Source organism: Megascapheus bottae, chromosome 24, assembly GCF_031878675.1.
Source record: "Megascapheus bottae isolate mThoBot1 chromosome 24, mThoBot2.hap1, whole genome shotgun sequence".
Lineage (NCBI taxonomy): Eukaryota > Metazoa > Chordata > Mammalia > Rodentia > Geomyidae > Megascapheus > Megascapheus bottae.
In genome coordinates this window covers 27,800,041-27,826,746 of record NC_143532.1, presented here as the reverse complement: position 1 = coordinate 27,826,746, position 26,706 = coordinate 27,800,041, and the positions used below count along the sequence as shown (strand labels likewise).

Sequence of the window (26,706 nt, the reverse complement as noted above, 5' to 3'; positions counted from 1 at the left end):
ATTGACAGACCCCTGGCAAAATTAATCAAAAAAAGGGAGAGGGGAGACTCAAATAAAGATTAGAGACCCCACGGGAACAATCACAACCGATATCCAAGAAATTCAGTCCATAATGAATAAGTACTACCAGGGCCTATATTCAAAGAAACAAGAAAATCTAGTAGAAATGGATGACTTCTTAAACTAAATTTAGGCTACTCACATTGAAAAATGATGAGGTAAACAAATTGAACAAACCAATTTCATAGAATGAAATTATGGAAGCATCAGGGAAATACCCATCAAAAAGAGCCCAGGTCCAGATGGTTTCACTGCGGAATTCTACAAGACGTTTAAAGATGAAGTAACATCTATACTCTTGAAAGTCTTCCAAGAAATAGAAGCAGAAGGAGCAATACCAAACTCATTTTATGAAGCTAGTATTACACTCATCCCCAAACCAGGGTAAGACCCAACAAAAAAAACTACAGACTTATCTCTCTAATGAACACAGATGCAAAACTCAATAAAATACTAGCCAACAGAATCCAAAAACAAATTAAAAAAATTATACACTGAGATCAAGTAGGCTTCATACTACAGATGCAAGGCTGGTTTAACATTCACAAATCAATCAATGTAATACATCTTATCAATAGAATCATATGATAATTTCTCTGGATGCGGGGAAGGCATTTGACAAAATACAACATCCATTCATGTTGAAAGCACTAGAAAAAATAGGAATAAGAGGTACATTCCTTAAAATATTAAAGCCATATATGAAAAACCTACAGCCAGTATTATACTAAATGGTGAAAGACTGGAACTATTTACCTTAAAATCAGGAACTAGACAGGGATGCCCACTCTCTCTCTCCACTTCTCTTCAATATAGTGCTAGAATCCTTAGCCAGAGCAATAAGGCAAGAGAAGGACATCAAAGGGATCCACATAGGAAAAGAAGAAATTGAACTATCCCTATTCGCAGATGACATGATCTTCTACTTGAGTGACCCAATAAGCTCCATTCCCAAACTCCTAGAATTAATAAACCAGTTTAGCAAAGAGGCAGGATACAAAAGTCAGTAGCCTTCTTGTACTCCAATAATACACAGAAGGCCAAATCAAGAAAATGATCCCATTTGCAATAGCCCCCAAAAGAATAAAATAGTTAGGAATTGACTTAACCAAGGATGTAAAGGAAGTATTTAATGAAAACTATAAAAACCTAACGAAAGAAATTAAAGAGGACACCAGAAAGACATCCCATGCTCATGGGTAGGAAGAACCAACATAGTAAAAATGGCCATACTGCCAAAACTGATATACAAATTCAATGCAATCCCCATCAAAATCCCAAAGATATTCTTTACTGAAACAGAAGATACAATCCAAAGGTTCACATGGAACATGAAAAGACCTAGAACAGCCAAAACAATTCTAGGCAAAAAGAGCAATGCTGGTGGTAGTACAATACCAGACTTCAAACTCTACTGTAGAGCCATAATAACAAAAACAGCATGGTATTGGAACAAAAATAGATCAGAAGATCAATGGAACAGAATAGAAGATCCAGAAATAGAACCACATACCTATAGTCAAAGGAACCAAAGATATACAGTGGAACTAACATAGCCTATTCAATTACTGGTGCTGGCAAAACTGGGCAGCCACAAGCAGAAAACTAAAAATTGACCCTAGCCTTTCGCCATGCACAAGCATTAACTCAAAATGGATCAAAGACTTCAATGTCAGACCAGAAACCGTGAAACTGCTACATGCTAAGAGTAGGAGAGACACTGGAACTCAAAGGCACAGATAAAGGATTCCTAAACAGAATCCCAGGGTCACAACAGATTGGAGAGAGACTCGATAAATGGGACTACCTAAAAATAAAAAGTTTCTGCACAGATAAAAGCATAGCCACAAAATTAGAGAGACAGCAAACCAACTAGGAAAAGATATTTACCAATAATACATCTGACAAATGCTTAATAACCACTGTCTACAGGTAACACAAGGAACTAATCCTCCCCCAAACCCAACAAACCATTCACTAAATGGACAAGGGAACTAAAGAGAGATTTATCCAAAGAAGAGGTTAAAATGGCAGAAAAGCATATGAGAAAATGTTCATCATCTATGGTCATAAAGGAAATGCAAATAAAAACAACCCTAAGATACCACCTTACCCCAACAAGAATGGCCAAGATTTTGAACTCAGACAATGACAGTTGCTGGCGGGGTTGTGGAGAAAAAGGAACCCTATTGCACTGCTGGTGGGATTGTAAACTAGTTCAGCCACTCTGGAAAGCAGTGTGGAGGTTTCTTAAAGAACTGAAAACTGACCTTCCCTACAATCCCGCCATACCACTTCTGGGCATCTATCCTGAATACCATAACCCAAGATATGATAAGGACACCTGCTCAGCTATGTTTATCTCTGCACTATTCACAATAGCCAGGCGATGGAAACAATCCAGATGCCCTACTGCAGATGAATGGATACAGAAAATCAGAAAATGTGGTATAATATATATATATATGCATTATACAATGGAATTCTACATAGCCAACAGACAAGATAAAATAATGGCATTTGCAGGGAAGTGGATGAATCTAGAGGGAATCATGTTGAGTGAGACAAGTCAACAAAAGGTGCATGGTATCCTTAATAGTGGCTATTAGATCCAAACAGTACAAGAGCAAGGACTCAATAGTTGATACCCAATGCTATGGACATAGTATTGGAAATATAAACACAACTACATAGACATAAAAACTTATGACTCTATAGACATAATGTTTTATTACATAGATTAATATGTGTCTATGACATACAAACCCTAATTTTGATTATGTTCTAAAATCTAAGTACCAGTGATTGTATACAATTTCCCTTCTTGAATACTTGTTTGTTAAATACATCATTTGAAATATGATGTAAAAATCAATGTTAATAAATTCTTTAATGAAAAAATAAGACATGAAGCAAGAAACAAAACGCAACATGGAGGTTTTTTTTTTTAAAACTAACTCTTAAAATTTACGATATGCAGCTGTGGGCATGGTTCAAGTGGTACGAGTACCTGTCTAGTATGCACAAGACCCTGAATTCAATTAAAAAAAAAAAAAGACAAAAGTGAGTAGGGTGCAGGTGGCTCACACCTGTAATCCTAGCTACTCAGGAGGCTGAGATCTGAGGCTCACAGTTCAAATGCACAGCAAGAAAGTCTGAGACTCTTACCTCCAAAGTAGCCACCAGAAAATCAGAAGTGGCGCTGTGACTTAATATGGTGGAGCACTAACTTTGTTTGAGTGGAAGATCTCAGAGACAGTGCTCAGGCCCAGCGTTCAAGACCCATGACCAAGAAAAAAAAAAAAAGGGAATTAACTTGGACAATAATTTTAAGTTATTTTCAGTGCCGTGCTTGTGCCTGCAAGATCAGATACTCAGGAGGCTGTGATATGAGGATCCAAGGTTCAAAGCCAGCCTTGGCAGAAGTCTTTGAAACTTTTTTTTTTTTTTGCTAGTCTTAGGGCTTGAACTCAGGGCCTGCATACTGTCCTTGGATTTTTTCCTCAAGGCTAGCACTCTACCACTTAAGCGACAGCACCACTACTGGCTTTTCTATGTATGTAGTACACAGGAATCCAACCCAGGGCTTTGTGAATGCTGGGCAAGCACTCTACCACTAGGCCAAACTCTTCACCCCCTGTGAAACTTTTAATGCCAATAAACTAATCAGAAAAAGTCAGAAGTGGCACTGTGGCTCAAGTGGTAGAGTGCTAGCCTTGAGCACAAAGAACATCAAGGGACAGTGCCCAGGCCCAAAGATCAAACCCCAGAACTGACAAAAAAGAAAAAGGAAAGGGATCGGGAGTTTGGCCTAGTGGTTAAAGTGCTTGCCTAGCATGCATGAAGACCCAGGTTCGATTCCTCGGTACCACATACATAGAAAAAGTTAGAAATGGTGCTGTGGCTCAAGTGGCAGAGTGCTAGCCTTGAGGAAAAAGCCCAGGGACAGTACACAGTGCTCAGGCCCTGAGTTCAAGCCTCAGGACTGGCAAAAAAAAAAAAGAAAAGAAAAAGGAAAAAAAATTATGTCATTTGTAATTTGCTGAGGATCTGAACTTGAGACCTCACATATACTAGGTAATTCCAATAAACTGCATCTTCAGCCTTGCAATTCTATTTTTACCTCATTAAAATATAAAGTGCTGCTAGGCACCTGTGGCTCACTCCTGTAATCCTAGACTCAAAAGGCTGAGATCTGAGGATCAAGGTTTAAAGCCAGCCTGGGCATGAAAAGTCCTGAGATTCTTACCTCTAATTAATCACTAGAAAAGCAGAAGTGGTGCTGTGGCTCAAAGTGGTAGAGCACTAGCCTTGAGCTGAAGAACTTAGGAAATGCCCAGACCCAGAGGTCAAGACATACACACACTGTAAACTGTTCCATAATAAACTACTGATTGATAAGCAAAATATAATTTGCAGTGTTTTCCTTACTTTCAGGTAATTTTTTTGTCTTGTTCTTCTAAGATCGAATTTTGGTATCTGTACCTAGGCTGGCCTCAAACTCACTACATATCCTTGAACTCACTATAATACTCCTGATTCTCCCTCCCAAATGCTGAGATTATAGGTATGTACCACCATGCCCAGCTCCTTTCTTTTTAGATAATCTATATTTAAGTATTACCTAAAGCTTCCATGCCCCCCCAAAATGGGAAAAGAATGTTCATGTTTAAAACTAAACATGATGGACCAGGAGTTTGGCCTAGTGATAGAGTGCTTACCTAGCATGCACGAAGACCCAAGTTCGATTCCTCAGTACCACATACACAGAAAAGGCTGGAAGTGGTGCCCTGGTTCAAGTGGTAGAGCACTAGCCTTGATAAAGCTCAAGGTCAGTCTCAGGCCCTGAGTTCAAGCCCCAGGACTGGAAAAACAAAACAAAACAATAACAAAAAACTAAACATAAACAAAATCAAACAAAAACACCAAGCATAAAATATTAAATTATTTCCCAAAATATTCTGGAATACCATGAAATTAGGAAGGCCAAGTTCATGCATACAAAAATCTGTACAGTTGGTTTGGGAGCTTGGCCTAATGGTAGAGTGCTCGCCTAACACCTACATATATAAAGAAAAAGCCAGAAGTGGTGCTATGGAAGACCGCTAGCCTTGAGCAAAAAGTTCCAAGGCCTAGGCCCTGAGTTCAAGCCCCAGAACTGGCAAAAAAAAAAAAAAAAAATCTACTGTTCTGACTACCTCTCAAATTCTTCAAAATTAATTTTATTAATCTGACTTACATTTTAAGATAAATACATCTTCAATAAACCTAATTTGATCATAGAACCATTTCAGTACAATTTGAATGATTTTTACTTATACTACAGCAGAGTAAACTTTGGATCTAGTAACTAAAGACCTATAATTACACTTGTCAGACATTTACTGGTAAGTGAGGTTCTTCATCACCATCGATAAAGTATTACTTTCTAGGACCATTTTACAACAGACCTAGACAAATTTAACTTTATAATGAGATAGCTTATAAACATATCCATTACAAATATATTGTAGTGAAACTGGCTAAGAGCCTGTCCCAAACAGAAAAATCTAATTTTCTGCTTTAACACAGGTATTTCAAATATGCCAACAATCTGACATTATGAGCACATGAATAAATTAAGTTTCTAAATGGCAAGTTATGTTGGTATCTTCCTTTAACCATAGCCAATCAATATTTTAATCAATATTTTAATATTTAATCAATATTTTAATATTATATTCCTCTAAGGTCTTCAGCTGTAAGTGTAAGTGTAAGGACACTGTAAGAATAAGAATTCTTTAAAGAGATGTCAACTCCACAAACTGCTTTTCCTTATTAGTCACTTTCAAACTTTCTTGGTCAAAATAAAAGTTCTTGTATGTTTCAAAGATAAAAATCACATTACATTCTTAAGAAAACTTTATTATGCAAACAAAATTATCTTAATAGAACCTTCTGGTAGTTATTACGAGGAAAAAGTTCTTAGGAAAATTCTAAATTCTTAATTGTGTACTTCTTAAGCTCCCTCTGCTGGCTACCTATTTAAATAAAGGAGAAGGCCTGGATTCTTTGGGGAGGTGAAAGAATCTGCAAGCTGACGGACAAGGAAAAAACTGGCAATGCTACTGTTGAAACTTAAAGGGAACTATAACTGACAATAATTAATGATAGCAGAGAGGATTTTAAGTACTTACAACACAAAAATAATTATAGCTGTTTGAAGTGGATAGCTAACCCAGTCACTGTGCCCCTAAGTATGTAAAACTATTGTTGCCAATTAAAAATAATCAAATGCACATAAAAAGAGGGGGATTCTATTAAATAGGGACAAAGTCTTAGGAATAACTTCCCTAATAAGAATTATGTGGGGCTTTCATAAGCTGGAAGGCGGAGGGACTGTACAGAAATGGCGTAATGCCAAATTTGAATGTGTTAATCATTAAATTTGTATGTCAAAATACGAAAGTATTTAGTACAAAATAAATTAACTGTAAGTGCTTGTGAATTAACGTAAGAAAAATTAAGAATATTATTTCACAAACCAGTAGGACAAAAAGCTATATATCACACTACTTTATCTACTTAGTTTCAATATTAAGATTTATTTTTCTTCCAGAGTGAGGTTAAGTAACAGTTTAAATTATCAGGATGTATAAATGAACATCCACTCAGATAAAATATTACTGCTTAGAAGTGGCTAAGAAATATTTGCATGTAATAAATATATTTTATGTTTAGCTTAACAGGCACCATCTTAAAAGCAGAAAAGCTTTTTTTAACCAATAAATAAATTACATTCAAGAAAACAAGGTGTTCTGATGTATGATATACCTTTAAATGTTTTTCTTCATATAGCACCCAAAGAATCTCCTAAAATATAACTCCACCTTAAGTCATAAAAATTCCCCTCAAAAAATCAGCAAATTTTAGTTTATATTATGAATTCTCCCTTCAAAGATCAATTGCCAATTTATTAAAATTAATGAATTGTATGTAATGTTAGTACTGAAAATCTGAAATATACATATTTAAAAGTCACTTTCTGACAGTATTTAAAATATTGTATTTCTGGTGACAAATCTGAAAACTAATAAGCACTTTCTTCTCTAGTTCTCAAATTTCCACCTCTACCTCTTTTGTATCTTCTTAACATATATCTAGCATTGTTACTTTTTGTAAATACCCTTTCTTACCCCAACACAAAACACTGACAATACTCCTTGGTAAAAAAAAAAAAAAAAAAAAAATCCCATAATAGTAGTTCAAACCTACAGCTTTGTATCCAAAGTGTGGCGCAGGCTAAATGATAGAAGATAAAAAAAAAATCTTAAATAAATCAATGGCCCTTAATGATGCTGCCAGAATGCTCCGTAGAGTCCATAATGGTTTGGAAATTTGCTGATGTAATCCTGAAGAATGTTTTCAACAAATTTTGCAGATAAATATCAGAGAATAAGTCTTTGATTGATAATTTTTCTATTTATTTCTGCCAAGGCGACCGAAAACACGAAAGCCTTTTCATCAGAGAGGTTAGCATAGATGTCAATTTCCTTTTCCTGTTTTTCTGTTAAAAGAAAAAGGGAAAGCTTAACACAAAAGGCAACAGATGAAGTACTTTGTCAAAATAAATTTCAAAACTTTTAGCTATTTTTAAATGACAATATAATGCATAAAATAATATACACTCAATGTTACACTACTAAATTGAGAAGGATTTTTCTTTTTTCCCTGTGGGTCATGGGGCTTGTACTGTCCCTGAGCTCTTCAGCTCAAGGCTACAACCCTACCCCTGGGCCTGTGCATTGTCCCTGAGCTCCTCAGCTCAAGGCTTACCCTTGAGCCAACCCCCATTTCCTGATTTCTAGAAGTTAACTGGAGATAAGAGCCTCAGGTCCCTTTGTGCCTGGGCTGGCATTGAACATTAATCCTCAGATCTCAGCCTCCTGAGTAGCTAGGATTACAGGTGTGAGCCACAGCGCCCACGCCTGGCTGAGAAGGATTTTTGTTATCCAAAGGAACTACTAGAATGAAGACCAGATGAAGAATACATATATTTCTCTGTCCAGTCTATATCACTCTGAAATAATCTTGTATCTGTCTCTCTCTTTAGTAGTATGAATTACTAAAAAGTTTCTCTGTAAGATGGCCCATATTAAACATTAACGGTAACTTTATGAATACATTAACATCTTCACCTTAGCCCTCTTAGAGGAAACAGTAAGTGACTTTATAATTTCTATTTTTCTTCTCCTGGTGGGTCCAAATTCAAAGCTCATAATAGAACATTTGAAAAGAAAAAAGAAACATTATTAAAATATGTACCAATGAATGTAAAAATTTAACATCTTGCTATATATTCTTTTTATTATTATAATTTTTACAGTCCTGTGGCTTGTACTCGGAGCCTAGGCACTGTCCTTGAGCACTTTTTGCTCAAGGCTAGCACTCTGCCATATGAACCACAGCACCACTTCCAGCTTTTTCTGTGTTTATGGTACCGAAGAATCAAACCCTGGGCTTCATGCATGCTAGGCAAGCACTCTATTACTAGGACACACTCCAGGCCCTCTTTTTAGTAATTTTTAAACAATTGTTATTATTAAGGTGATATACAGAGGACTACTGTTTTTTAAGTCAGGTAATGAGTACATTTCTTTTTGGATGATGTCACCTCTTACTGGATTCTCACCCAGGGTTTTCCTTCTGTCCCCACCCACAAGCTGTATAGTTATTTTTCAACAGAGTCTACTAAATGCCACTACTGCATTTTTTATATGTATTATTCCCATCTCCCCCCCCCTTTTTTTTTGCCAGTTCTAGGGCTTGAACTCAGGACCTGGGCACTGTCCTTGGACTTTCTTAAGGCTAGCACTCTTGCACTTGAGCCCAGCACCACTTCCAGCTATTTCTGTGTATGTGGTACTGAGGAATCAAACTCAGGGCTTTGTGCATGTTAGGCAAGCACTCTACCACTACGCCATGTTCCTGGCCTCTATTTCTGACTTTTTCTTAAGGTTTTACTAATAGTCTATTTTTGTCGTTCTTTTTCTAAGTGTATATCTGTGTGTGTACTTGCAAGTATACACTGGCACTGAACTCAGGACCTTAGGCTCTTTCAGCTTTTTCACTCATGGCTAGTGTTCTACCACTTGAGTTATACTTCCGACCAGCCTTTTTTCCTGGTTAACTGAGAACATGAGGGTTTTTCAGCTCAGGTTGGTTGTGAACTCTAATCTTCAGATCTCGGCCTCCTGAGTATAACAGGCAAAAGGCACCACTACCCAATTGTTTGTAATTTCTACCTAAAGAGTTCAACATGCATATAATTTAGTCAAATTATTTTTACAAAAGCCAGAAATCCATCCCTCATCCTTATTTTCTACTCTTTAAATTCAACTACTTTTTCAAGCTACTTCTTTTTGGTTTGGGTTTTTTGTTTTGTTTTTATTTCTGAGTTCTTTTGCTCAATGCTAGCATTCTACAGCTTTTTTTTTTTTTTTTTTTTTTGGTAGTTAAATGGAGATAAGAATCTCAGAAACTTTCCTGCCCAAGTTAGCTTCAAACCTCAACAGCCTGATCTCAGAGTGTGTGTGTGTGTGTGCGTGTGTGTGTGTGTGTCTGTGTGTCTGGGCTTGAACTTAGGGACTGGGTGGTATCCCAGAGCTCTTTTGTTGGCTAGTATGCTACCACTCCTGTACTTTTGGTGGTTAATTAGATAAGAATCTCACATACTTTCCTGCCCCAGCTGGCTTCCAACTGCAGTCCTCAGATCTCAGCCTCTTGAATAGCTAGGATTATAGGCATGAGCCACTGCTACCTGACTTCCATTTTGGTTTTTGTTGGGGGAAAAAAAGCCCATATTTAAGTAACATTTTCAGACACTCTTCTTGGTTTTATACATTGACTTTCTAGCATGAACACTCATTCTAATGCTTTGCATCTCTTGTTCCCACTTCAAACAGTGAACATTCCCTTGCCTCATAACTGAATTTTATTTTGGGAAACATTTCACATTACAATTACGTGAATAATGCCATTTTGCTTGTATATGTTTCCCTGAAGAAATTTTTAGTTGTTTAGTTTTAATTTGTAATTCAATTCAAATTACCTCTTCACCATATTATCTTAAAAGATGTTTACACACACTAGGTATTTCATTTGTTTTGTCTTCTTAAAGGAATCTCTCCAATTCTTCAACCTGCTCTATCTGAAATGATCATTTTTTAGGCCTAATGCACAATCATCATCTTGTAATCTCTTTCAAAATTAAGCTGAGGATTATAACTTCTCTTCAGTTAGCTATTCATTCATTCCAATTAGCTCTTCAGTTAGCTTTTCATTGTGTTGTCATGTAATTTCAGTGGTTTCCTAAGAAAGGGGGGATGAGCAGCAAAATTTTGGAGTCCTTGAATAGCAGAAAGCATCATTACTATTTTTTTTTTGCCAGTCATGGGCTTGAGCTCAGGGCCTGAGCACTGTCCTTGGACTTTCTCAAGGTTAGAACTCTACCACTTGAGCCTCAGCACCATTTCTGGCTTTTTTCTATGTATGTGGTACTGAGGAATCAAACCCAGGTCCTCGTGCATGCTAGGCAAGCACTCTACCACTAGGCCAAACTCCCGACCCCTCATTACTATATTTTAAGTTATAGCTTGGTTGAGCAAAAACTTATGAGGGTATCCTTAGAATGATTAAGACAATTCTGACTACTGGTGTTATTGTGGAGAAAGAAAACTTTTCCTAAAGTTACTTTTTAAATTATTGCCAAAATTACATATAGTAAAACATAAATCTGACATATGTGTGCCCCTATTGCAACCAAGATTCAGAAGACTGGGGGTCAGGAGGGTGGCCCAATGGTAAGAGTGCTTGCCTAGCATGCCTGAAGCTGTGGGTTCGATTCCTCTATACCACCTACAAAGAAAAAGCTGGGCCAGCAGTTTGGCCTAGTGGTAGAATGCTTGCCTAGCATGCACAAAGGCTCAGGTTCAATTCCTTGGTACCACGTACATAGAAAAAGCAGGAAATGATGCTGTGGCTCACATGGTAGAGCTTTAGCCTTGAGAAAGTCCAAGGATAGTGCTCAGGCCCTGAGTTCAAGCCCCAGGACAGGTAAAAAAAAAAAAAAAAAGAACAAACGAACGAACAAAAGAAAGAAAGAAAAAAAAAGAAAAGAAAAGGCTGGAAGTGGTGCTATGGTTCAAGTGATACAGCTTTAGCCTTTAGAAAGCTGAAGGACAGTGTCCAGACCCTGAGTTCAAGCCTTAGGACTGGCAATAAATAAATAAATAAATAAATAAATAAATAAAATTCAGAGAACTCTGCACTTTAACATATTTATATTCTTATCTGGATCCTTTATTAAATCCACCAGCCCCTATAAATTCATTTTGTCTTTCCTTAAGCTTCATAAAAATTGTACAGTTGTTTAGCTTCTTTTCTAGTAAATTTTATTGTTCATGTACAGTTTACCATTGTATTAGTTCAAATACCATTTTAATTATTTTTTTGTCCTGAAAACCTAAAGGCATATTTTTCTTTAACCAACGAGCTATAAGACGAATTATATATCTCAGTGTTTATGTTTAGTCATCCATTTCATCAGGATTTTATGGGCCCTTCTTTTTTGGTAGTACTGGTCTATGAATTTAGGGCCTCAAGGAGTTAGTAGGCAAGCACTAACTAGACTGAGCCATGCCTGCAGCCTTTTTAGCTCTGCTAATTTTGGAGATAGGGGGTCATTTCTTGCTCAGGACTTACCTGGATCACTATCCTATTTCTTTCTTTCTTTCTTTTTTTTTTTTGCCAGTCCTGGGCTTCAGCTCAGGGCCTGAGCACTGTCCTTGGATTTTTCTCAAGGCTAGAACTCTACCACTTGAGCCTCAGCACTACTTCTGCCTTTTTATAAGTATGTGGTATGGAGGAATCGAACCCCGGTCTTCGTGCATGCTAGGCAAGCACTCTACCACTAGGCCGAACTCCCGGCCTTTCTTCTTCATTTCTATGTTTTGTTTTTTTTCCTGAAACTTTCTTACTGCTATATTTTCTGGAATTTTCAATTTTATCTTTAAAATTTCTGTTATTTTTGTTTCTGTAAGTTTGTTGTTGGTATTGTTGTTGTTGGAGGGCTTGAACTCAGGGCCTGGGCACTGTCTCTGAGCCTCTTTATGCTTAAGGCTAGCAATCTACCACTTAAGCCATAGTGCCACTTCTGTTTTTTGAGTGGCTAATTGGAGATAACAGTCTCACAGGGACATTTCTGCCAAGGCTGATTTCAAACCATGATCCTCAGATCTCAACCTCCTGAGTAGCTAGTACTATAGGCATGAGCCACCAGTGCACTGTATATATGGTTTGTGAATTTTTGAAGTTTGTGTGTGTGTGTGTGTGTGTGTATGTGCATGTATGCTGGTCCTGGGGCTTGAACTTGGGTGCCTCAAAGCTGTCGCTGAGCTTTTGTGCTCAAGGCTAAAGCTCTACCACCTGAGCAACAGCTTCAATTACAGCAGCTTTTTTGGGGGGGGCAGGGGGGAGTAGCTAATTGGAGATAAGAGTCTCTTGGACTTTCTAGCCTGGACTGTCTTTGAACTGAGATCCTGAGATCTCAGCCTCTACTGTAGGTAAGGTTATAGGTGTGAGCCACCAGTGCCCCAAACTCTATATATTATGAAGTCATTTTCCACATGCATAAGTCTGTAATTACTTTTCAAATATCATCTTGTTATTGTTTCATGACTAATCATATCATTTTTTTACTAAAGATCTAAATGCTTTTAATCTCTCTATTCTCTATAAAAAATTTCTAATTTATCTTTTATTGCCTTTTGATTTAGGCTCAGTTTTTCACACTGGATGCTCTCTTCCAGATAACTGAGACATTTCTGATAATGCGTGCTCATTTTTAAAAGTGTGAGCAAAAAAGATAATTAAATCAATGTACATATAGAAAAAGCCATTTGCTTGTGAAATCTCTAATGAGAGTATTTAAGCATTAATGCCTCTTCTCTTGGGCTCTTTGTATCATACATGCAAGATACAAAGCCAACCAAAAAATTCAGTATGCCAGTCGTTGGTGGCTCACGCCTATAATCGTAGCTACTGGGGAAGCTGAGATCTGAGGCTCAAAGCTAGCATGGGCACCAAAGTCCATGAGACTTATCTCCAAATAACCACCAGAAAATTGGAAGGGGGACTGTGGCTTAAGGGGTAGGCACTGGCCTTGAGCTGAAGAGCTCAAAGACAGTGCCCAGGTCCAGAGTTTAAGCCCCATGACTGACAAAAAAAAAATCAATATTTACCATATCCAATTTCCAGAGTCTTCCTGAGTTTTATATAGTATCACTGTCCTCAACAATGCCTGGTATTCCCTATACCAAAGAATTATTTTATCCTTTATGGGATAGGGGACTTTCCTTTTCTATTTTTCTTCTTAGTCTATATTTTTGTAATAAAGTCAAATATTGAAAGCTTTGGTTTTAGATATTGTCAGGTTTTCTTTAATTCTGATGTCAAAATAAAACTTCCTTCAAATTTTTTGAAAGATTTTATTAACACTGATTTTTACATCCTATTTCATACTTCAAATGTCATGCTTAACAAATAAGTATTCAAGAAGGGAATCTATATGCAATCGCTGGCACACAGATTTTAGAACATAATTAAAATTAAGCTCTATATGCCAATGGTTATATATAGACAATCCCTTCTTGAATACTTGCTTGTTAAACATGTCATTTGAAATGATGTAAAAATCAATGTTAATAAATTCTTTAATAAAAAATAAAAATATTAAGCTGAGGGTTTGTATGTCACAGACACATATCAATCTATATAACATCATGTCTACAGAGTATATATCCCATCACAGATTTTTATGTCTATGTAGTTATATTTATATCTCCAAGACCATGTCCATAACCTTGGGTACTTGAATATTGAGTCATCGCTCTTGTACTGTTTGGATTTAATATTCATATATCAAGGAGATCATGCACCGTTAGTTCCTTTGGTCTTTACTTATTTCTCAACATGATTCGCTCTAGTTTCATCCACTTCCCAATGAATGCTATTATTTTATTCTGTCTGCTGGCTATGTGGAATTTCATTGTATATATGTACCATGTTTCTTGTATCCATTCATCTGTAGTAGGGGTTGGCTATTCTGAATAGTGCAAAGATGAACATGACTGAGCAGCATTTGTTGTCTGAGTTCAGAATACTGGCCATTCTAATTGGGGTAAGGTGGTATCTTAGGATTGTTTTTATTTTCATTTCTTTATGACCAGGGATGATGAACATTTTCTCATATTTTTTGTCATTTTAACTTTTTTTATTTTAAAACTATATTTATTTTAAAATAATTTTACATTGTTTTGTTTTATTCTCTAGTGAATAGTTCTCCCTATTTTTATTGTCTTGTTCTTTTATGATCATTATTTCTTCTTTTTTAAAAAACATATTTTGGTGTTTTACTTTTTACTATTACCTTGTGTTGGAGATCTCTTCAGCTCAATTCAACAATCTGTTTCCATTTCCCATGCTATTTTAAGTTACTGTAACTTAGTGGCTTAAAAAAAACCCACACATTTATGTTCTTACGATTCTTAGATCTTAAAAACCTGTTGAGTATTTCCCTGGGCTACAATCAAGATATCAAGGCCTATTATAGTCTCTCTCTAGTTCCATTGCCCATTTAGTGATTGGTTTGTTGTGTTTGGGGAGGATTCGTTTCTTGAGTTCCCTGTAGATATTGGATGTTAAGCATTTGCTGGTGTATTATTGGTAAATATCTTTTCCCAGTTGGTTGGCTGTCTTTCTACTTCAGTAGCTATGCCTTTGTCTGTGCAGAACCTTTTTATTTTTAGGTAGTCCCATTTGTCGAGTCTCTCTCCAATTTGTTGTGACCCTGGAACTCTGTTCAGGAAGTTTTTGCCTTGCCTATGAGTTCCAGTGTCTCTCCTACTCTATCATGTAGCAGTTTCAGAGTTTCAGGTCTGATATTGAGATCTTTGATCCATTTTGAGTTAATGCTTGTGCATGGCAATAGGCTGGGATCTATTTTTAGATCCTTCAAATTTTTAAGTGCCTAAAATCAAGGAACTAAAATAAGCAGGAATAAATTAAATAGCTACTTGGTCCTCAGAAGCATTGCCAAAAACGTCTATTCTAAAATGTATAAACATTTTTTTAAATTACGGATTTTATCCAAATTAAATTTAGAGAACAAAATTCGACATCTCAATCATCTCTTGTTTTTATAAAGCCTTAATGGAACATACAAGTATGACCATTTGCCTACATATTATTCATAGCTATTTCCACTATCATGACAAAGTTGAGTAGTTATGACAAAGAAGTTTAAAACATCTACTACCTGGTGTGCACAGAAACACCTTGTTGACATGTGTGTCTATGTTAAAAGATTACCGTTTATTCAGGTATAGTGGCATATATCTATAATTGAGACTTGGGCAGGAGAATCATTGAATTAGGGGAAAGCCTAGATAGTGACAATCTGTCTCACAAACAACAAAAACAGTTTAATGCTACAAACCTTTCTTTGAGCAATTTTCTTTAATTTGTTCCAAAAGCCAATAAATTTCGAGAGCTTACTTGAACTGTGAATATAGCATTTTTTTTTTTTTTTTTTTGCCAGTCCTGGGCTTGAGCTCAGGGCCTGAGCACTGTCCTTGGACTTTCTCAAGGCTAGAGCTCTACCACTTGAGCCTCAGCACCACTTCCGGCTTTTTTCTATGTATGTGGTACCAAGGAATTGAACCTGGGTCTTCACGCATGCTAGGCAAGCACTTTAACCACTAGGCCAAACTCCTGGCCCCTGAATGTAGCTTTTTACAGGCCCTAGGTTCAATGCCTAGACCACAAAAAAGAGAAGAAAAAGTGTATCTTATAGCTTATACTAGAAGTAAGCTTGTTAAAAAAAAAATCTATATGCTGGGCACTAGTGGCTCACACTTGCAATACCAGTTATTCAGGAGACTATCTGATGATCAAGGTTTGAAGCCAGCCTGGGCAGGAAAGTCCCTGAGACTCTTATCTCTTAACTATCAAAAAAAATCTGGAAATGAAGCTATGGCTCAGGTGGTAGAGAAGTGGCCTTGTGCACAAAAAAGCTCAGGAACAGTACCCAGAATCTGAGTTCAAGCCCCAGGACCAGCACCAAAAATAAAATGAAATAAAAATTCTAAAAGTGGGCACCCAGTGGCTCACATCTATAATCAGCTACTAAGGAGGCTGAAATCTGAGATCACTATAGGAAGCCAGACTGGGCAGGAAAGTCCAGGAGACTCTATAAAAAGATGGAAGTGGAGCCCAACGTTGGTAGAACACCTTCAGCAAAAAAAAAAAAAAAAAAACAAACAAACAAAAAAACACTCAAGGAAAGATCCCAGGCCCAGAGTTCAAGCCCCAGTACCAGCATTAAAAACAAAACAAACTAAACAGAAGCCATGCCTGGTGGCTCTATCCGGTAATCCTAGTACTCAGGAGGCTGAGATCTGAGTGACATGGTTCAAAGAATGTAAAACTCTTATCTACAATTAATTACTAGGAAACTCATAGGGCTGTGGCTCAGGGATAGGGTGGTAAGCGTTGAGCTGAAGAGCTCAAGGACAGCACACAGGTCAAATTCAAGCCCCAAGACCAACAACAACAACAACAACAAAAAAATAACCACCAAAACACCAAAACAGCAACAAAAAACCCAGAAAATTTATAGCTGAAAATGTCTAAACAATATTTACTGACAAATATTTTTTTGAGAAATAGTGAAATAAAAGTACAATTTTGTATATATAAATTCCCAGCAAAATAATATAGACTTCATTTCCTCAAAAACAAAAAAAATTGTGGGGCTGGGAGTTTGGCCTAGTGTTAGAGTGCTTGCCTAGCATGCATGCATGAAGACCCAGGTTAGATTCCTTGGTACCACATACATAGAAAAAATGCCAGCACTGGCGCTGTGGCTCAAGTGGTAGAGCTCTAGCCTTGAGAAAACCCAAGGACAAAGGTCAGGCACTGAGCCCAAGCCCAGGACTGGCAAAAAAAAAAGTCTATTTTCTCACTTCCTCTCCCTACCAGAAGCATTCCTTCTCTGTTCTTTCACTTGCATGCCTTTTTACTTCATCTATGTTGTTTCTTTACCCAGTTTCCCTTCTATTTCACTGACATATTTTTCTAGTGATCTTCATTATTAAAGAAGCACATTGAAATTAAGCAAATAACTCTCAAGCAGAGTAAAACAGTATCTAATTACAGCCTTCATAAAATGCACTTAATTATGATATAACCTTATTCTTTTAATCAACACAATAATTAAGAAATTTCAATTTGGAAAAAAAAAAGTTAGCAACTAGTTAGCTAGAACTCTAAGAGTTCTAAATTTATTCAGATAAAAATAACAAATCAGATGAGAGTGATTAACAGACAGAAAATTCTCAGAATTCTCAAAAATTTATAGTTGTATAATAAATACATTGCACTTAAGATAAACGGACAGGTTTCAAAAGAATTACAAAGAAGCTGGGTGCTAGTAGTTCACACTTGTAATCCTACTTAGGTGGCTGACATCTGAGAATTTAGAGTTGAAACTAGTCCTGGAAGGAAAGTCCATGAGACTCTTTATCTACAATTAACCACATAAAACCAGGAAGTAGGGCTTGTGGCTCAAAGTGGTAGAGTGCTGGGCCTTCAGCACAGAAGCTCAGGGTCAGCTCCCAAGTCCCCAAGTTCAAGTCCCATGACCGACAAAAATATGTGTGTGTGTACTATCTTTGGCAGGGAGTTTGTGGTGGAAGAGTATTTGCCTAGCATGGGCAAAGACCCAGGTTTAATTCCTCAGTACCACATATATATATATATAAAAAGTCGGAAATGGTGCTGTGGCTCAAGTGGTAGAGCTCAGCATTGTGAAAACCCGAGTACAATGCTCAGGCCCTGAGTTCAAGCCCTGGGACTGGCAAAAAAAAAAAATCTTTAGTTCCAATAATTATGGGCATGATAGTCAAGTTTTAAGACATTCTCAATTTTTTTTAACTTTTACATCAATTTTATTCTTGAACCAACTTTCATATGTATCATTACCCCATCTCGTCAAACTACTGCAGGAATTGTATTTCTTCTTACATATACCAAAACTCATTCTCAACAATGAGTTCTGGGTTGCAAAAGACGATTATTTGCACCTGTAAGTTGCAACTTAAAGACACACAGAAGTGCTATACATTCTCAACTTTTAAAAGTAACAGGACTTAAATATATTCTCCCTACTCTTTCATGCACTGAAATTTTCCATGCTAAAAAAAAAATGGAGTCTTTAATTCTCATTTCCTGCAAGAAATATTTCTCTTATTTTCTATTTCTCTCTACTTAACTCTGTTGCATACTAAAACAAATCCTTGCTAAAACTTTCACCTTGTGAAATACATGTACCTTTCATAAGTAGAACTCAAGAACCTGAGATTCTTCATGGAAACTAGAAAAGTGAGAGAAGCCTACACCGATACTCTGATGACAAAAACTGATGAGGCTGAGCTAGGAATTGAGTCCCACCAAAAAAAAAAAAAAAAAAAAAACTGATTTTTTTTTTTTTCTTTCTTTCTTTCTTTTTTGTCAGTCATATGGCTTGAACTCGGGCCTGGGTGCTGAACCTGAGATCTTCAGCTTAAGGCTACCCGTGGAGCCACAGTGCCACTTCTGGTTTTCTAGTGGTTAATTGCAGATAGAGTCTTGAGGACTTTAGTGCTCAGACTGGCTTTGAATTGCAATCCTCAGCCTCCTGAGTAGCTAGGATTACAAGCATGAGCCACCAAGCGCAAGCGCGTGGCTTTTTTTTTTTTTTTCCTGTTTAGTCAGCATCTGGCTGCCTGAAATAGACTGATTCCTCAGCTACCCTTGAAATTTAATGTGTCCTACAGTGGACTAAGTTCTCTGCCCTAAGGTTTGACCCTTATATATGAATATCAGCAAGAAAAAAAAATCATGAAAAGGAGATAGCTTTGGTTCCAGGATATGCAAATGCACAGAAGAAAAATCAAATGATGGAAGAAAAAATATATCATTATTTTACAATATATTCATTTTACCCCCAATTTCTCATATAAACATAAAAAATTTTTAAATAAAATACCACTTGGGAAAAAATTAATGTGTATAAAGAAAAACAGGAGCTAAACTTTTCATTAATAGTTAAAAACAAGTTATTAGTAGACATATTCCTTCATAAAGAGAAGATCTGTAAGGAGAAAGAAAAAAAAGTACACTTAAGATCTAGAAAAATTCACCAGCCACACAACTGTGGCTCACACTTGTAATCCTAGCCATTAACGAAGCTGAGATCTGAGATCAAGGTTGGAAGCTAGCTATGACAGGAAACTAAATGAAACTCTTATATCCAATTAATCACCAAAGAGTCACAAGTGGCATAATGGTTCAAGTGATAAGAGTCTCCACTTCAAGCAAAAAAGCTAAGAGGCCAAGGCTTTAAGTTCAAGTCCTAGTACGAGTACACAAAAGAAAAGAATTCACCTAAACTACTCAAATTATAAAAAGCTGCTCAATTATAAAGTATGTATGGAAATATCCCCATGAGCAATATAAAATTGAATAACAAAAATAATTTAAATAGTAATGTTTTTTGGGTTGTTTTTTTACTAGATCTGGGGCTTGAAGTCACTGTCCTTGGTCTTTCTCAAGGCTAGAGCTCTACCACTTGAGCCACAACAGCACCACATCCGGCTTTTTCTATATATGTGGTACCAAGGAATCAAACCTAGGTTTTCGTGTATGCTGGGCAAGCACTCTTACCACTAGGCCAAATTCCTGGCCCCTATAAAGATTTTTTTTTAACTCACAGTATTTTTTTTCCCCCAGTCATGGAGCTTGAACTCAGGGCCTGAGCACTGTCCTTGGGCTTTCTCAAGGCTACAGCTCTGTCACTTGCAGCTTTTTCTATGTATGTGGTATTGAGAAATCAAACCCAGGTCTTTGCACATGATTGGCAAGCACTCTATCACTAGGCCTAACCCCTGGCGTCATAGAATTTTCTTTAACTCACAGCTTGAAGGAAGTCTTAATAGAACTTGAACCTTTCTTTTTAAAAAATGTACAATCATTTCAATAGATGTCACATATAATCATTTTAGTGGTTGTCATACAAAGAATTACCTTTAAATACTACAACTATCCATCTACCTAACAAAGTAGATTTTACCCTTTAGTTTTCCAGTAAGAATTTCTGGAGTGACTAGAGTATGAACCGAGGACTCTGAGTTTGCTAGATCTGCTTGCTGGGTTGCAAGCACTTACATCACATCTTTAGTTCTGCTTTTTGCTGGTTAGAGATGGGAGTCACAAGGATGTTTATTTTTATTTTATTTATTTTTCTGCCTGAAGTGGCTTTGAACTCCAATCCTAAGAACATCAGCCTCTTGAGGAACTAGGACTATAGGCACGAGCACCATGTCTGCTGGCTTGCTTTTAACTTAGCATCTACCACAGAGGAAATACTTTAAAACTAATGCAGGAAGTCTGATTTTTCAGTCCAAGATTTCCATGCCTCCACTATCTTCATTGCTATCTAATCAATAATCTCTGATTGATTTTTAAGACTTGGAAAAAGAAAAAGCTGCAAGGATTTATTCATACCTCTTTCTTCCTCATGTTTTTTGGCAGATGCACTTTTAGGTCTTCCTCTTCCTCGTCTGATATGATCTGAATGGCTGTTACTTCGAGACCTTTTTCTGTTTTCTAAATCTTTATTTACTGTAGAATTTATCTTCTCTCTCCTAACTCTCTCTGTTCGCCTCCTCTTGGCCTCATGCTTGTTTTCTGTATGGATGAATAAAAGTGATATATTTTAGGGCTTACCAAGAACTGTTTGCCCAAGTTCTCATTGCTTTCCTTTTAATTTCTAAATAGCACTAAAGTATGTTTCCAGGAATATTTTATAAAACTACAGCTATGTGTATGTTCCCATACTCACACAGAAAAACAACAGAATTCAGTCACATAATACATGAAGTAGGAAGCAAAGAAGTTTCTTAATTTGAAAGCTTTAATTTAATTCCATACAAGTTCAAACAATTTCATAGCAACCTTTCTTGCCTTTTAACTCCTATTTCCAAACTTAAAATGGGGAAATATTAGAAAAAGAAAACAAAAATCTCATTCCTTTTAGCTTCCTTGCTAAATTTCATATTGAAATGTCAAATATGCAGAAGAACTGACCTTTAGACACAGAATATTAAAGTTACAATGAAAGTGAAACAGAACATCTACATTTTTTTTTTGTTTTGCCAGTCCTAGGCTTGAGCTTAGTGCCTTAGCACTGTCCTTGGACTTTCTCAAGGCTAGAGCTCTAACACTTGAGCCTCAGCGCCATTTCTGGCTTTTTTTTTTTCTATGTATGTGGTACCAAGGAATTGAATCTGGGTCTTTATGCATGCTAAACAAGCACTCTATCACTAAGCCAAACTCCCGGCCCACATCTACATATTTTTATATCATTGAGTAGTTTTCACTTAAGCCATAAATAACTGACATAGAGATGTTGTTACATACTGGAATAACAATAGAGAGATTTTACAGGAAGCTACCCTCCCAGTCTAACAAACCAAAATGCTATGGAGAAACACAATTTTAAAAACAGCAACAAAATTGATGATACTTATCTGATTTCAAAAGCAAAAACCAGAATTCCCCAATGCCTAAAAATCACACAAACAAAAGGCCAAAAGAAATAGAAAAATTCATATCTCCAAAATGAAAGCAATGATTTGAAAAGATATACAATAAGTCTAATAAGCTACTATAAAAAAATACTACTCAAGAGTAGAACTACTCAAGAGGCTGAGCTCTGAAGATCCTAATTCAAAGCAGGGCCAAGCAAGGGAACCCTTAAGACTCATATACAATTAATTACCAAAAACAAACAACAACAAGAAAAACCAAAACACACACACACACACACACACACACACACACACACCCCACCCCACCCAAAAAAAAAAAAAAACAAAAAACAAAAAACAGAAGTGGAGCTATAGCTCAAGTGGTAGGGCACAAACCTTTATCAAAAAAAAACTGCTCAAGGGCAGTACCTAGGCCCTCAGTTCAAGACTCCATACTGACACATAAACTAGTGGCCAGGCATGTGGGTACATACCTAGATTCTCAGCAATCTAGAAGCACAGGAAAGAAACCGGGCAGGGTTAACCCAGTTATGTAGTGAGGTAAGGTTTGCAGGTGGGAGAGAGAAAAGTAAAACGGTAACAATTATCTCTAAATATTACTTTCTTCTTCTTTTTCTTTATGCCAGTCCTGTAGCTTGAACTCAAGGCCTGCGCTCTGTCCTTGACCTTTTTTTTCAAGGCTAGTGCTCTACCACTTCAGCTACAGATCCATTTCTGGCTTTTGTTGGTAGTTTTTTTGGGGGGCGGGGAGATACGTTTCTCACAGCTAATAATCCTGAGATCTGAGGATAGAAGTTGAAAGCCAGCCAAGGCACAAAAGTCTATGAAACTCTTTTCTCCAATAAACCGCTAGAAAACTAGAAGTTGTGCTGTGGCTCAAGTGGTAGAGCACTATTAGCCTTGAGCTCAAGAGCTCAGGGAAAATGCCCAGGCCCAGAGTTCAAGCCCCATGATTGACAAAAACAAACAACAATAAAAAAATAAAAAACAAACAAGATTTCAGACTTCCCTGCCACAGCCAGCTTCAAACCGCCATTCTCACAGCCAGGATTACAAGGGCAAGGCAAGGGAGCCAAGGGCACACAGCTTATTGTATTCTTAAAGAATTGGTTAATTGTAAGTCTGAAATTTAACATACACTAGTAGATTTTACTAATGTTCTATCTAATGCAAACAATCCAATCAGAGGCTTGTTAAAAAGACCTAGGGCAGAGGTTCCTACTGATCATTAACAGAAAAAGAGGACCATCCGTAAGAGCAATAACTATACAATCTGAAATATACCAGATGTACTTAAAAGTTCTAAATACATGACATTGAAAGTATAAACACTTGGCCATAACAGATATTAAAACAAAACCCATTATTTTGAACACGTGAAGAGTAAAGCACATTTCCTGTTTTTTTCTATTCAAACTCTCTTATTCATTTGGTAACTGAAGAGCAGATGAACAGGCTATCACTAGACTTAAGGTCGTCCTTCTGTAACTGACCAGACTTCACATTACACAATTATAAGTATGTGCAATACTTCCTATGTGTACTATTTTTAATCACTTTTTGAACACATATATGTTTAAAGAAACTACATATAACTAACTTATAAGCCTGGTGAGATTCTCTTTAAATTGAATACAAATGATTGTTCCAACAACTTTCTTGGTTCTGTTAAAAGATGTTACATGAAGTTAATAACCAAAGAAGGAATAATAGCTGGGAGCCAATGACTCACATTTGCAATCATAGCCACACATTCGAAGCCAGCCAAAGCAGTAAAGTCTGTGTGGCTCTTTATCTCCAATTAGCCACAAAAGCAGAAGTAGGGCTGTGGCTCAAGTGGTAGAGTGCTAGCCTTGAACAAAAGAGCTCAGCGATAGCACCCAGACACTGAGTTCAAACCCCATGATCAACCAAAGCCCAGGACCAACCAAAAATAAAAAAGAGGCCAAGTGGCTGGGAGTTTGGCCTAGTGGTAGTGTTTGCCTAGCATCCACGAAGACCCAGGTTTGATTCCTCGGTACCACATACATAGAAAAAAAAAGCTGGAAGTGGTGCAGAGGCTCAAGTAGTAGAGCCTTGAGAAAGAAAGTCCAAGGACAGTGCTCAGGCCCTGAACTCAAGCCCCGGACTGGCAAAAAAAAAAAAAAAAAAGAGGCCAAGAGCGTGGCCTAGTGGCAGAATGGATGCCTAGCACGTACAAGGCCCTTGGTTTGATTCCTACATACTGCATACACAGAAAAAGCCAGAAATGGTGCTGTGGCTCAAGTGGTAGAGTGCTAGCCTTGAAAAAGCTCAAGGACAGTGGCCAGGCGCTTAGTTCAAGCCCCAAGACTGGCCAAAAAAAAAAAAAAAGAGGGGGAGGGAAACGGGTACCAAGACATGTGAAAGGGTATCAATGTATGTGAATTAATGCACCTTCTATCTGGCAAATATCATGTAACCCTTTTACTAATTACAATAAAAAAAAAAAAACTGGGGATCTCCCAAGTGAAAAAAAAAAAAAGAGACAAATTTGATTTTCCCTAACCTGTTCTTCCTCCTCCAACTTCCATCATAATTAGCAAACAGCATCAAGCATTTGCACAAGCCAAATAACATGATTTGCTTTTTTTTTTTTTTTTTTGCCAGTCCTTAGGGCTTCAGCACTGTCCTTGGACTTTCTCAAGGCTAGAGCTCTACCACTTGAGCCTCAGCACCACTGCCAGCTTTTTACTATGTATGTGGTACCAAGCAATTGAACCCGGGTCTTCGTGCATGCCAGGCAAGCACTCTAACCACTAGGCCAACCTCCTGGTCTTTCATCTTGCTTTATGACCTAGCCACAGGTACTCCTTAAACAACATATCCATAATCTCTTCATTTTTCTTTATCAAACTCATTCTCCTTGGCAATCAGTTGGCTCAAAGCAGTCAATAATGCATTTATTAAAAAGAAAAAGACTGCTGGCAATGATGTTCATTGCAGAACTATTTACCATAGCAAAGATATGTAACCAACCCAGATGTCCCTCAGTTGATGAGTGTATCAACAAGATGTGGTATTTATACACAATGGAATTCTATGCTGCTGTTAGAAAGAACGACATTGCCCCATTTGTAAGGAAATGGAAAGACTTAGAAAAAATCATATTAAGTGAAGTAAGCCAGACTCAAAGGAATATAGGCCCAATAGTCGCCCTCATTTGTCATAATCAGTAGAAACCTTGGGCTCTCCTAGCAGAGATTTACAATAGAACAAAATCTAGAGACATTAGCCCAAATAGTATGACACTAAATGTAGGTACCTCCAGAAGAAGGAAAAAAAGCCATATAATAAGTGACTGTTGTCCTTAATATACTATGTTATCTCTTATCTCTTTTGCCATCCCTTGGTTATCTCATATTGTTACAATATTTCACCTTGTTATCTGATGTATTTTATATGCGCTTAATTGGTTATTTGAAATTGGATAGGGAAGGGGGAAATCAAGATAAGCGGGGGGGGGGGGGGGGGGGGGGGAGGGAGGGAAATGGGGACCATGTCATAAGAAAGGGTATCAATGTTTGTGAAGTTATGCACCTTCCATCTGGTGACTATAATGTAACCCTTATATTAATCACAATAAAAAAGTAAAAATAAAGAAAGAAAGGAAGAGTTGCTATTACTACAAAAAAAAAAAAAGGCTGCTGGGCGTAGTGGCTCTCATCTGTAATTCTAGTTACTCAGGAGGCCAAGATCTGAGGATCATGGTTCAAAGCCAGCTGGGGCACAAAAGGACTTCCTGTTTCCAATTAACCTCTAGAAAACAGGACTCTTATCTCCAATTAACCTCTAGAAAACGGGAAGTGGGGCTTGGCTCAAAAGTAGGGCGGTAGCCTTGAGTAGAAGAGCTCACGGACAGCGCCCAGGCCAAATTCAAGCTCCATGACCTACCAAAAAAAGAAAAGAAGAAGGAAAAAGGTTATATAGCTACTCTTCATTAATGGTTTTTGTTATCTTTAATAATGACTTTCATTAGACTGTCTCAGTGCTTATCATAAAGTCCAAACTCCTTATCAAATCAAGTTCCATAGGACTAGAGAGTCAGTTCCCATCTCACCACTCCATTTACTATACTTACTAGTGGAGACATGCTTTTCTCTTAATGAAACAAACTAACCTCTCTGCTTGAGTCTGTTTGCTAATTCTGTTCCTAGAGCTCTCTCCATGAGACAGGCTTTTCTCAGACAGTAATGTACAGAAAACTCCTTCTGAAACTCCTAGCCCAATTTAGTTCCTACCTTGTTTCCCAACATCTCCAGGGATGACAGGTACATTGTGCCTTTGTGCTGTCCTATGTTAGCTGGGATAACAGCCATATGCAACTAGACCCAACCATTGATCAAGATGGAGCTCATATACTGTGTTAGCACAAATCTCAATCTGATACCTGTCTTCCAAGTAGGTAGGATTATAGGCTTGAGGGCTAGCAGGTATGCTATTTTTAAGACTGAGACATTAGAGTTCCACTCTTGAGAATAAAAGAAATCTTTAGGAAAAGATTTTATGTAGATTAACCAAGAGACTATATACAAAGCACAGAAGACACTGCTAGAAATATTTACCCTCAGTCAGCCAGCGTCTCAAAATGAACCCTATTATTAGAAATCAAGATTGTTACACTAAATTGGACATTGCCAGAAAACCAGGACATCCAAGTACTAAGACCAGAGAAAAGGTATTTTGCCAGTAGAGGGATCGCAAGACCTCTTCTCACAAGAGAGAATAAAGAGTTAGTTACCAGTGGCTCACACTTGTAATCCTAGGTGCTCAGGAGGCTGAGGATCATAGTTCAAAGCGAGCCTTGGATGGAAAATTTGTTGAGGCTCTTATCTCCAATTAACCACCAGAGTAGTGCTGTGGCTCAAAGTGATAGAGAGAAGTGCTCAGAGACAGCACCCAGGTGGAGTTCAAGCCCCAGGATCAATAAAAAGAAAGA

The 26,706-nt window shown here is 37.3% G+C and overlaps 1 protein-coding gene and 1 pseudogene across 4 annotated transcripts in view; both read right to left on the bottom strand.

Moving 5' to 3' along the window:
- Positions 1-4,787: 4,787 nt before the first annotated feature.
- Positions 4,788-26,706, bottom strand: part of Hdip1 (HDAC and MIER1 interacting protein 1) — a 41,221-nt gene continuing 19,302 nt past the window's right edge. Inside the window, exons 3-5 of one of the 4 annotated variants that reach the window (XR_016539567.1) lie at positions 20,704-20,886; positions 7,315-7,606; positions 4,788-4,924 (exon numbers count right to left, since the gene is read on the bottom strand). Coding sequence is in view for 3 of the 4 variants with exons in the window: in XM_090357689.1 (XP_090213815.1) it covers positions 7,488-7,606; positions 20,704-20,886 (302 nt within the window). In the remaining variant the exon portion in view is untranslated. Of the gene's footprint in view, positions 4,925-7,294; positions 7,607-8,237; positions 8,314-20,703; positions 20,887-26,706 lie in introns of those variants that run through there. The other 3 variants (XM_090357689.1, XM_090357690.1, XM_090357691.1) reach the window with 3 other exon arrangements.
- On the bottom strand, positions 18,169-18,277 carry LOC150047182 (small nucleolar RNA SNORA40; annotated as a pseudogene).